The sequence below is a fragment of the Macaca nemestrina genome, chromosome 4, assembly GCF_043159975.1.
Source record: "Macaca nemestrina isolate mMacNem1 chromosome 4, mMacNem.hap1, whole genome shotgun sequence".
Lineage (NCBI taxonomy): Eukaryota > Metazoa > Chordata > Mammalia > Primates > Cercopithecidae > Macaca > Macaca nemestrina.
Genome location: NC_092128.1, coordinates 185,464,478 through 185,477,114, shown reverse-complemented (window position 1 = coordinate 185,477,114; position 12,637 = coordinate 185,464,478). Strand labels below are relative to the sequence as shown.

At 48.4% G+C, this 12,637-nt stretch overlaps 1 protein-coding gene across 7 annotated transcripts in view; it reads right to left on the bottom strand.

Annotated features, from left to right (window-relative positions):
• The window catches only part of LOC105472578 (solute carrier family 37 member 1), an 82,498-nt gene that overhangs the window by 49,819 nt on the left and 20,042 nt on the right, over positions 1 to 12,637 (bottom strand). For all 7 annotated transcript variants that reach the window (XM_011725956.2, XM_011725955.3, XM_071095759.1 and 4 more), the window contains one exon: positions 5,747 to 5,828. In XM_011725956.2, coding sequence (XP_011724258.1) covers positions 5,747 to 5,828 — 82 coding nt within the window. The remainder of the gene's footprint in view (positions 1 to 5,746; positions 5,829 to 12,637) is intronic.

Sequence of the window (12,637 nt, the reverse complement as noted above, 5' to 3'; positions counted from 1 at the left end):
CACATCCTGGTTAGGGATACAGGCTTCGGCGGCAGACAGGCCTGAGCTGGGATCTTGGTGCCTCTCTGTGGCTTCTGACCTTGGTGACGTCACTTACACTCCCTGGTCATCAGTTATGGAGTTGGCATGACAATGCCTGTGTCCCAGGGTTGCTGTAAAGATGAACTATAAATAGAGCGCACCTCTCTGGGCCTCCACCCCTGGGAAGGGCTCAGGAAAGGGCTGCTGTGAGTCCGGGTGCCTCTCCTGCCCTTCTCCTTGTTGTTGGAAAGGTCACCTCCACCTGCACCCTGCAGCCCCGTTGGAAGGCTGCTGCCAAAGCAATCGAGATTTCACATAACTCCAGCAAAAAGGGTTCTGAGGATATTTACATAACCACAGGTTTTCAACAACGTTGCTATATTTCAGTATTTCTATGAGTTTTACCCCCCAAACCTGGTGTTTGAGGGACAATGCAAACTTAATTAGGTTAAGATGAATTGTTAAGCAAACCCCTCGCCAGGTGAACAAATTCTCACCAAAGTGCTTCATGGAGGCACCCTCACCTCTGCACAGCCACACCATCCCTGCAGAAATACTTGGGGAGGGGGTCAAGTCCTTTGGGAAACATCTGCTTTCATAAAGGCAGCTTTCTTCACACGTTTTTACACAAGTGCCTTTCAACAAGTTACAAACTCAATCAACCCACGACATCAGGTAGATATTAAAAACTAATCAGGCAAAAGGCTCTGTGGCAACTGAACTCCACACTGACGATATGTGAGGCGGGGAGGCTGAGTGGGCCCTGTGAACACGTGGGCGTTGTGGCTGCTAAAGTGTCCACGCAACACACAGAACAGCAACAAAAATAAACAGCAGATGGGTGGAGGGTGGGGGTGGGAGAAGAAAGGTGCCAATCTTGTGGAAGAACACAGGAAACTGCCAGGAGTCACAGCGCCACGAGTGTGCGGGGAATGCGGCGGGGCTGGGAGCTGGCAACGTGTTCTGTCTACAGACTCCCTGGCCACCTCCAGCCCTCCCCACCCCTCCCACTGGCAGCGAGAGGAAATCCCGTCCAGGGAGCAGCAGGCAGCTGCAGTGGGAATTTCATGGCACTAGAAAAGACTGGACTCTTCATCCTGCACCTGCAGAGACCCACGTGGCCATTTAGGCACAAACATTCACTGCATTAGCCTGCATTCCACCAAGGCTCCATTCTTTCCACGCTGAATTTGAGCCACTTCGCAAAGAGAAACCACTCGTTCCCGCCCTGGGTTCTCAGCCCCACCATTGCCTAAGGCTACAGCCACAGGGCACATTCTCTGCAGGAGGTACGTGGCCTCCAATAGAGGAGATTACCCGGTGGTCTGGGGTGCAGGAGACACTGAAGGGCAACAGTGAGAGGACAGGACAAGAGCAGGGGATTCGGGCCTCACTGAATCCCCCTGGAGGACAGTGGGGTTAGGCCAGTTTCACTCCACCTTTAGCCAACACAGAGGGTGTATGTGTGTGCGTGTGTGTATACATATCTGCATTTGATGATCTGTCTAGTCAACTTTACGTGGCTCGTTAGGCTGTGTGGGTGCACTGATTCTAACTAGTCCTTCACATTCCTTTTATAAGGCTACAAGAATTCTCCAAAGCATTATCTAAGTCCTGGAAGAGCAATTAAAGTTTTGGTACCAAAAGTAGGAGCGACCAGACAGGCTCTCCCCCACGGACGACAGCACCTGCCCACAGCCAGCCTCCCGCGATGAGTCACAGTTGCCACGTGAAATGCATTATACACACTCGGGCACAGGCACGCAAACGCTCCACGCATGAAGGATACAGAAATAGATGGAGGAGCTTCTTGGTCATTGTTTACTTCTCAAAAATGGAATCATTCTATACATCCTTATGCACATGTTAACTTCTTACTCAAAATGCCTCCTGGAAATGTTTCTGAGTCAACTGGTTTGCCTCTGATAAATTCTTTTCATAATATGGACTTGTCACCATTTATTCAAACTTTTACCTGCTTATTGGGTTCCCTCGATACCCAGCATTGGTTTTTTCCTTTTTCCTTTTTTTGGTCACTACAAACAAAGCTGCCATAAAGACGCTTATGAAGACATTCCCAAGTAAGGTGCTTTTATTTTTAGGGTGAAATTCCCAGAAGCATGTCTGAAGGCTGTAGTATTTTTTATTTCACTGGGTGTCACCAAAAGGTGCTAACACTCGACATCCCATCAAGAAAGCATGAAAAGTCCTCTCCCCTCACGGCCAGTGAACAGGGCTTACTGCTCTGGGCAATGCTGTGCCAGCCATTGAGCACACTGTTGCCTTAATCTGCATTTGGAATACCAGCAGACTTGAACACCATTCACACATTTCCTGGCAATCTGAATTCCACGTCTGTGAACTGCCTGTTCATCCCCTTTGCCCGTTGTTTCTTTGGGTTTCCTAACTTCACACTTACTCCTACGATAAATATAATTTTCTTCTTGGATTTTTACTTTTTGTGTTTTACATTCATATCTTTAATCCGTCTGTTTTTATTTTATTTTTTTGAGATGGAGTCTCACTCATGTTGCCCAGGCTGGAGTGCAGTGGTGTGGTCTCAGCTCACTGCAACCTTCACCTCCCGGGTTCAAGCAATTCTCCTGCCTCAGCCTCCCCAGTAGCTGGGATTACAGGCGCCCATCACCATGCCCGGCTAATTTGTTTTTGTATTTTTAGTAGAGATAGGGTTTCACTATGTTGGCCAAGCTGGTCTCGAACTCCTGACCTCAGGTGATCCACCCACCTTGGCCTCCCAAAGTGCTGAGATTACAGGCGTGAGCCACCGCGCCCGGCCAGTTTTCTCCTTTTAAGTCCTGTGTGTCCAGAGAGGGGTGCACCCTCACATTCAAATCAATGCTGCCATCCCCCTGGCTCCAGGGACCCCTGCAGTTTAGGCTTCTCTGCGAAGCCTCTGCTTTCAGGTTTCTGCCCTGGCCCAGCCCAGGAGAAAAGAGCTCCCACTAAGATCTCTGCTGGGAGAGTGTAGAACCACCTGTCTACCAGCTTGGGCAGATGCTTGCCTTGAGTCCTGAGGCTGGGCCACAGCTGGAGCAGCAGGTAGAATGGACAGGATTGCACTTATAACACCACTATCCTCCCAGCCCTGGTTTTATCATCATCATCGAGAAAAATACAATTCATCAGCAGTGATCAAAGGTAATCTAAACATTCCAGACTAACTTAAATGTGACCTGCTGTGCCATGTCATTCTATAAATGATGTAATAGAATGAGAATCACTTTCTAATTCACAGCTCCTGGTTCGATTTCAGGTAAGCAAATGTATTTTGCTTTTGTTTTGTTTGCAATGTTCTAGGAAATGCGGCTGTAAATAATCACTCAACTGTTTTGTGGGTCAACAGAATCACTGTTACTTTCAGTTTCATTGACGCCTTTCATATCATGGGCTCAAGCACATGGGTGCTTCATAAGGCACTGCAAAGTTTAGTTTTGATGTGGTGTGATGTTCTGATCTGTCTTCAAAGGTGAAGAAATGCATGGGATTCAGTGTCAAGCCAATCCATGCCCAGGCACATCACAGCTGCTAGTTCGGGAAATCTGTGTGTTTAGGAGGCTCGAGTGTGATGCTGGGAGTGTACTCAGGTAATTACACCCGGACAGACCCTGAGGCAGAGAGAAGAAGAGCGGGGGCCCTGGAGGCAGCCTGACCCACAGGGAATTCTCCAGTGCATAGCAGCCCTGCCTGGGGGAACGAGGCCCCGAGCCTCAGTTTCCTCACAGGGGCACTCACAGGGTTGCTGTGAAGGTCACGGGGTAATGTGTGTGGCACTTCGTCATACCCCGGGGCTCTGTAAGCGGCAGTTATTTATACTGGTACTTATGACACTGAACTAAGAGCTGACCCTGACGCTGCCTCCTCAGAAGCCCTAAGCCCTGAGTGGCTTGGACAGCACCACACACAAGAGTTGGGGCAGGGGCTTTAAGAGGGACCACCAGGGAAGCTGCGAGAGGGACCGGGACAGGGCTCCCACTTGCTCCTGGCTCACAGGGGCCCTCGTGGTCATCAGGTGGACCCCAACAGCTTTGACCGCTGACAAAGATCCCCCCAAGGGCCAGCCCATCTTACGCGCTACATCTGCCCCCGCCCCAGCCCGTCAGGTGGTGGCTTCATGGGGACGCCCACCCCTGCACATAGTACTCAAGGCAGTTCTCCCACCTGCAAAGCTGTTTTTCTTCCCCTACAATCCACACCCAACCTTTCCAGGCCAATCCTGAAACCCCACGCAGGCTCCCCGACTACACCAGATCCTTCAACTCCAATGCGCTCACCAAGTCTCTTCAATAGGTACTTCCATCTTTATAATTTACCATTTTCTTGAGCTGTTTGTGTATTTCTCTACCAGAAAGACAAGTAGCAGCAATATTCAGATTTATAATGACTGGTTATTGGCACTGATTTATAATGACTGGTTATCGGTACTGTTTTATAATGACTGGTTATCGGTACTGATTTGAGAGTCTCTTGTCAAGCAGATGAGTGTTTCTTAAGGCCTACTGCCTCTTTTCATATTCTTCTCTTAAAACCCACATTTTTTAAGGTCTGCAAATGTTTTCCACTGTCAACAACTTGAAAGGCATGGAAGTTTCTTGCTTACCAGGGGCCAAGGGGGAATTTTAGAATCTTTTGGGTAAATGAATGTTTAACATCCCCTGAAAGCTGCTGGAGAGTGGGAAACCTAGGACTGTCACAAAAGAACCAGCCTCCGCGTTGCCTCTGCCGACCGGGGCTGCGGAGGGCGGCCACCCAGGGCTCAGCCACTGGCAGGAGTGGAGGAAGCACAGCTCCAAAGGTTACAGAATTGCAGTCCTGGATCTAGGTCCCTGCCAACTCCTGGAGAGTGAGCGAGGGGCCGTCGGGCTGTGAATGCGCTGTCTCTGGCAGTGGATGCCTGGGAGAAAATCCAAGAAATGCCCACAGGTGTGGAGGGGCAGGCCACCCCTTCAGTGGATGATTTCCTCATTCCTTCTACGATAGAGACTCAAATGCCTCTCAGGCCCCTGATGGTCTACAGGCAGGGTGACGTAATCCCAACGAGGGTAAGAAAATTATTCCTGCTTTTCTCCAGGTTATAACTGGTGTTTATGTAGTCTTGTCTGCTTTAATCTTCTTTTCTCAAAGTCTAGTGGAACACCTGTTTAACAACTTCCTGCGCACCCATCACTCAGACAAAAATGCAGCGTTCCAAGAACAACGGAGAGCCACCTCCGCAGCCAGACCCGGGGTCGGATCAAAACAAAAACACAGCTTTCCAAGAATAACGGAGAGCCACCTCCGCAGCCAGACCCGGGGTTGGATCAAAACAAAAACACAGCTTTCCAAGAATAATGGAGAGCCACCTCCGCGGCCAGACCTGGGGTCAGATAGCACGAAGAGCTGGAATTTGGGGAACCACTTAAGGTTGGATACATTTGGAAGGAACAGTCACACAAGATAAAACAAATATTTAGCTAAGCTTTCAGATTCTGGAACTGTCAACTAACATAACTAAAAGTCTACAACCTCTGAAAGTATAAATCCAAAAAGCATTTAAAAAATGTCAATTTTAGGAAAGGGAAACTGCAAAGCCAAAGCAGCAGAAGAACTTGTTTCTAAATCATCTGTTTTCCTGCATATCTGCTGCCATCCCCACCCTCTGCCCCACACGCCCTTCAAGTGACCAACTCCTTACAGAGGCGACAGGCAGTGCTTTCATGATTCTTACCTTAACTATGCTGATAGGCTTTCGAGATAAGTGAAAACTTGCATACAGCAGAAATGTCAAAATAAAAATGAAGGCTCTGTACCTGAAACACAAAACAGTGGGAGAGGATGACATGAAATAACAGAAGTTATGTTAAGAATACATGTCACTGTGTTCTGAAATGTTCTTATGCTGTGTATTATTCATTCAGTTCCACAGCAACTATCAATATTACTTATGTCACTATAATATTGGAACATTCAAAAATATTGCCACTTTTGCTTTGTCCACATGGAAACTAAACACCGTAAGAGACAGGAAAAACCAGATTGCTTTTCCTACCCTCATGCACACCACGCCACACACCGCACTTCTCACACCATATGTGTAGGGGTTTGCCCCATATACCAAGCAATTCTCCAGCTGACACTAGGTGTCCTCTAAGTGAATTCAATTCTGACGCTGTCCTTCAGGAGTCAGCATCAGCCCCCATAGGGCGGGGCTCCGGCTGAGGCTGCCCCGGCTCACATGCCAACGGCAAGCCCCAGATTGTGGCCCGCTCCTCCGACCAACTGGCTCTCAGCATGGTTCCCAAGAACCCCTCCTCAGGTTTGATTAATTTGCCAGAGCAGCTCACAGGACTCAGGGAGACACATTTATTGGTTTTTATAAAGGATGTCACAAAGAATACACACAGATGAAGAGATGCACAGGGCGAGGGATGGGGCAGGCAGCTTGGAGCTGCTGTGCCCTCCCCAGGACTCCACCCTCTGGGAACCTCCCCGTGCTCGGCAGCCTGCAAGCCCCCCAAACCCTGTCCTTGAGGAAGTCTGTAGAGGTCTCATTACACAGGCATGATCCAGCAGATCACCGGCCACCGGTGATCCACTCCACCTCTGCGGGATCCCTCCCCTCCCCAGAGGTCCACGGGTGGAGTTCCAACCTCTAATCACGTGATCGGTTGCCCTGGCAACCCGTCCCCCAAGAGGCTGTCCTGGAGCCCCAGCCATAGTCACCTCATTAGCAAACAAAAAGATACTCAGCACTCAGGAGCTGTGTGCTACAAGCCGGGGCCAGAGACCAAACGCATGTTTCTTCTTACGTCACAACATCAAAAACATTCATTTATTTAAAAAAACCATAACCAAAGGGAAACCTGGGACTCAAGATGCACACTTGAGTTTACAAAGCAATAACAAGGATGATGAAATGTTTAGTTTACAACAAAACTAACCACAAGTTTCTTGCGTAGCCTGCTATCCTGGGCAATTAAGATCATATTTATTTTTGGCTCTTTGGTTTCTACGCAACTTTTCAGAAGCACACAAGCAAGGCAGACATATAAATATTTCACAGCCCTCAAAGAGAAAAAGTCAGGGACGCTGGCAGGCTCTCAATAGGCCAATGACAGAAACACTGGCACAAAGCCCCTCACTCAGTTTGGCTGGGAGAAAAGCAGCCAAAAGAGTAAGCATGAGTGTGAGGAAGAAAGAAGAAAAGAAGGTGCCTTAGAGAGAAGACAAAGGGCAACTTCAGTCTAAGAGTCTCAACCACCGCATAGAAAAATACTTTTTGAGGCAACAAAATGTGTTGGGAGAAAGAAGTATTTGACAGGAGCGGAAGGCGAGTGGCAGCTCTTCTGTGTCCTAGGCACACCTCCCTCCCCTGGAGAACCTGTCCTGTTTGTGGCCTGGGAAGACCAATGACTTCAAATGGTGCCACCAACAACCTGAATCAATAATTACCTAAGGCGGCGTCCTACACAGGACAAAGACAGGCAGCGTTTCCGGGAGGCCCTGGGATAAGGGGTCGCTTCTCCCAGCTGCGCATCTACATTTTTAAGGTTGTGATTTACTCTGAGGGAAGCTTTCCACGAGTAACTAAAATCCTAGGATCCCAGAGCTGCCTTCTTCTCTGGTTACCAGCTAAAGCAGAGTTCAAATAGATACTTCCAGATTTTTCTTAAAAAAAAAAAAAAAAAAAAAAAGACCATATTTCAGGTGGGAAAGAAAGGTTGGTGGCTCTGTGGGACTCAAAACCACCACCTTTGGAATGCCTGTGCCGTAGGGGAAGGCACCGAACCAAACCAAACCAACTTGCAGAATACCTGCTGACTGAAGACAGAAATTCCCCAGCGCTCTCTTTTTCATCAGGGAACCATCTTCCAATGGCCTTTCTTCAATTCTTCCTCTCCAAGCCCATGGCAAGGGCCAAATGGGAAAAAAGTGAAACTCTAAAAGACGAGCATGTCGTTTATCCCAAAGCCCAAAGAACAAAGGCTACGTGGGTCCAGTGGATTTGCTCCAGAAGCCCAGGCTTCTGTCTTCGTGTTTCTGAAAACCATCCTTTCTGACCAGGAAAGAAAGCCTCAGCGCTTCGGATGAAGCTCTCTGTTAGGCCACCGCTGCTTCTCGCGCCTCCAACTGCCGGTGCAGGAAGATTCCAGGCCACTGGGCTTTACTGGCCCTCAATGCTCACTTGTCCAGCCCACAGCCTGACAAACTGGTCACTTCCACCCCACCTGCTTCAGCTGACTAGGGCAAGTAAGGCTGATGGGTGACCCTGATCAGCCCTCATTGGAGTACAGGGTTTCCTTCTCCAATGTCCTCAAAACGTGTGAACAAAGTTCTCAGGCCAAGTTCCCTCCAGCACCTCCCCAGTCAGTCTCAGACAAGTCCATGGAGCATCTCTCCTGCACCCTTGAGAATTCTCCATCCACAGCGCCAGTTCTATAGGTGCTATCACCCAGCTAGGAAGGATTTTGAGAACAGCAGTTCTGCCCTATGGGCTGTGGGCTCACATCTCCACTCACCACCCAGACAGCCCAGAAGGAAGGCTGTCTCCCTTTGTCGGGCTGAGGTCTGAAGAGTGCTGGCGCCCCGACACCCACCGCACTCCCGGTGGTCAGGGCTGCTTGGGTGATCAGGCCCTGGGGATGTGCTCTGGGCCCCTGCTTTCCTCTGCGGGATGACTCCCGGCTGGTGCTCACAGCACACACCCAGAGATGCCCTGAGAACACTGAGGAGCACACAGGGGGCAGCACATGCCTCTGGAACCTTCAGTTCAGCCTTGTGTGGAGGGAGACGCCTTAATGAGTGAGCCCCTTTGGGAAGAGTCACTGCCACAGTGTAACCGGCCTGAGAAGCCGTCCTGTAGAATTGGGTAAAGGGTCCATTTACACAGGAAACTGGAATGTTCCTAACGACTGAAGAGGAAAACCCTAGATTTATTTAGCTGGTGTCAGACCAACTCTGCTTCTATTTGCAAATTCGTCTTTCCTCCTTCATTTTCTTCATCTTCTGTACTTAGGACCTGGGGCTTGGGGATGGGGGAGGAAGTGGCTAGAGGCTGGACTTTCCTCTTTGAAAGGTCTGACTTCAGCTCCCATGGCCACTGCTATACCGCGGCAGCCACACTCGGGCCGCTGCCTTGCTGGTGGTCACCCCGACATGCCTGGCCTCTGGGTAGGCAGACGCTTCACTCTGCAGCATGGATGGACTCAAACCCCCAGAAGCCAAATAGCCCTCCCGAAGTCCTTTCTTATTTTGTAATTCTATCTACATTTTCTTTATCGTTTATAAAGCAGATGTTTTGGATGATATTTGTTTCCTTTTATTCATTTTGTACTGGGTTGAATATCGTCCCCCATAATTTCATGTCCACCCAAAACCTCAGAATGTGACCTTATTTGGAAACAGGGTCATGTAGACATGATTAGCTAAGGTGAGGGCATATTAGATAGAGTGAACCCTAATTCCAATGACTGATGTCCTCACCAGAAGGCCACGCAAAGACTCAGAGATGGACAGAAAGGGAGGCCATGTGGCCACGCAGGCAGAGACTGGCACGATGCAGCCACCAGCCAAGGACTGCAGCAGCAGCAGGAGCTGGAAGAGGCAAGGAGGGTCTGTCCCTGGAGCCTGCAGAGGAAGGGTGGCCCTGCTGACGCTTTGACTTTGGACTTCTGACCTCCAGGGATGTGAGAGGGTAAATTCCTGTTGTTTCAAGACACCCAACTTGTGGTCCCTTGTTACAGCCGCCCCAGGAGGCTAATATAATCCTTTCATTTTTGTTTTGTGTTACGTTTAGACTTATGAATATAAAACAAATACAATAAAAAAATGATCTAATCGATCTGCTCCTCAGTGTTCGGCTTACTTTTTGCAGTTATGACTACTTACGGCATGCCTGGCTTCCACCAATACAAAAAATCCCACGTTTCTAGCAAGAAAGCAGGTCTCAGCAACGACAGCCCCAGATGGGGGTGCCCCTCGGAGCCTCCTCAGGGATGGTTTCGAAGACCGCGTGTTCTCAGGGGGACGGCAGCCTGCTTAGGGTGAGAGGCCTTCCACAAAACATCTGTCACCTTGTTTGAGTGCCATTACCTCAATCACATGCAAATAAGGAATAAAGACATGCTTTTGAGAATTACTGAGTGATATTTGGTGCAGAAATTAGTCCAAAGACATCCTCCCTTCAGAAACAAGGAAACCAGACAGAGAAGCGATGCCATGTCCTGTTCAGAGTATCCTGTCAGGAGGCGCAGGACGGCAGTGACGCTGACGTTGGTCCTTGGTTAAAGTGCTGTCTGCCTCATCGTCCCTCAGTGAAACGACTACGTTTCCCTCTAAGTAATGAATATGGAATTTCTGGAAACCTGCTCTGAGATGATGCAGATATCCTGTTCCTTAAGCTGCCGCCCCATGGAGTGCATCCACTGGCGTTCTGTCCCTGCGCTGGGCACCCTGCAGTGGCTCCACATCCCCGCTCCACCTAGCAGCCAGTGTCCACTGTACAGAGAGCGTGCATTTCTCCTACTTATTCAGTTACATCAGTAGGACTCGCCAGAGTCTTATGCTATTCAATGGGCTATCATTCACAATGAGTCTCATTTATTGTAAATCTCAGATTGTCCTAGATTTGACAAGTCAGAGTACCTTTGTAAGCACTTCCTTATTTTCTGGCACAAGATGTTCCTGGCTCATCTTTTCCTTGCCCTGCCCCAGTCCTGGCATTGGCCAGGTCTCTGAGGACTCCTGACTCCTTTTAGTGGGAGATGCCATGCAGAAACCAAGATCCCAGACCAAAGTGTGCTCACTTTAGTGCTATTAATGTTCCCAGGACCTCCCAGCAGGGTGCATTTTACACACACACACACATTCACACACACATGCACACACACACCCTTCTCTATTTCTATATTGACCGTCACCAGTTTATCCCGAGACCTTTCATTCCAATCCAGCCCCACTCAGTTCCTTCCAGTTCCCCTCCCTCTTCCCATGTCTGTAACTCCTTCTCCAGTAAAGAGAAAGCTGCCTCATTTCTATGGGATTTCTGTAAAAAACACATAATCTGAATCTAATCATGAGGATGAGGAAATAACAGACAAAGTCAAAATGTGGCACATTCTATAAAATAAATGGCTTGAACTCTTGAAACATAACAAGGCCATGGTCTCAGAAGAAGGAAAAAAAGTCAAGGTCAGAAAAGATGAAAAAAGGCCGAGGAACAGTGCCAGATGAAGAGACTAGACCCATAGGATAATTAAATGCAATGTATGAACCTGACTAGATCCTGAACAGAAGAAGAAATGCTATCACAGATATTTGATGATATTTGATATCATTTTTAACATGGACCGTGGATTAGATAACAGTATCTTATCAGTGTTAAATTTCCTGATTTTGATCTTTTTGCTGTGGTTTTGTGGTTTTATAAGAGAATGTCTTCTTTATAGGAAATACACACGGAAGTATTTACAAATAAAAGGGTATGATGTCTGCAACTTACTCTCAAGTGGTTCAGAAAAGTGTGTGTGTACAAACATACATCTACACACATGCACGCACACATACACACACACTGTGGAGGGGCAGGGAGAGAAGCAGATGAGGCTAAATGTTGATCTTTGACATACAGTGGTTCTACAGGAACTTCTTACAGATGTTAGTAAGTTACGTGAGTTTGAAATTATATCAAAATAAACTTACAAAAGTGAAGAAGCTAAACACTCACTAAATAAAACCAAATTGTTCAGGCACTTGTGGCTAGACTCACAGCAGACACGAAATGAGTCAAGAAGAGAAGCAATCTGGTTGAAGAACACAGATGCCCTCAAGTCAAACCTGAGACACCCTGTGGATGCTCCACCAACCAGCAGGGCTGAGAAGCTGCGCAGGGCTGGGGGCTGCCAGGAGGTTGGCGCGGAGGAGATGAATAGGCCCAGAATCCGCCGCTGTGGCATCAAAATCATTTGGAGCAGAAGGCATTTGCGTTCCTGAATTCTCTTAGCTACTGAAAAGCAGAGTTCCCCAAAAGAATTCAAAAGAATCCACCTGCTATAAATTCTGTCCCAAGAAGCAGCCAGGGAAGCTGGACTCTTACCACTGGAGATGAGAAGCCTCCACACTGCACTGAAACAGGAATGGTCACAAAACTATCACATCGCCCATCTGTTCTCTTGAGGGCCCACTTGTCTTTCCAAAAAGCCATTTGTTTGCCCACAAGTGCCCTTCTCCCACTCCCGTTCCCCTGTGAAGGACGGCGCATAAGCCCAGAATTCTAAATGCCCCTTTGAGGGACACTTTTCTATGACCTCTTGTACGTAAGTGGTGAAATCTGTCTTTTCTCTTGCTAGTCTGTCTTTTGTCAGTTTAATTCCCAGTTCCCCCAAAACAGAACCTACGAGGGTAGAAGCAAAGTTTTTCCTCTCCCAGAAGAGTTCAGCAGGACAAGTTAGAGGCCAGGGAGGCCAGCTTCAGACTCTGGGCTTGTCAACTGTTTTCTTCAAGGAGAATGGAATTAATGAGGCTACCTAAGAGGAGGATTCTCACAATACGCAAGGGGAGGTGCTCTCTGAACAGAAAGCGGCATTCTGAGCTGCACCAGAACATTTCATTTTCTCTCTGA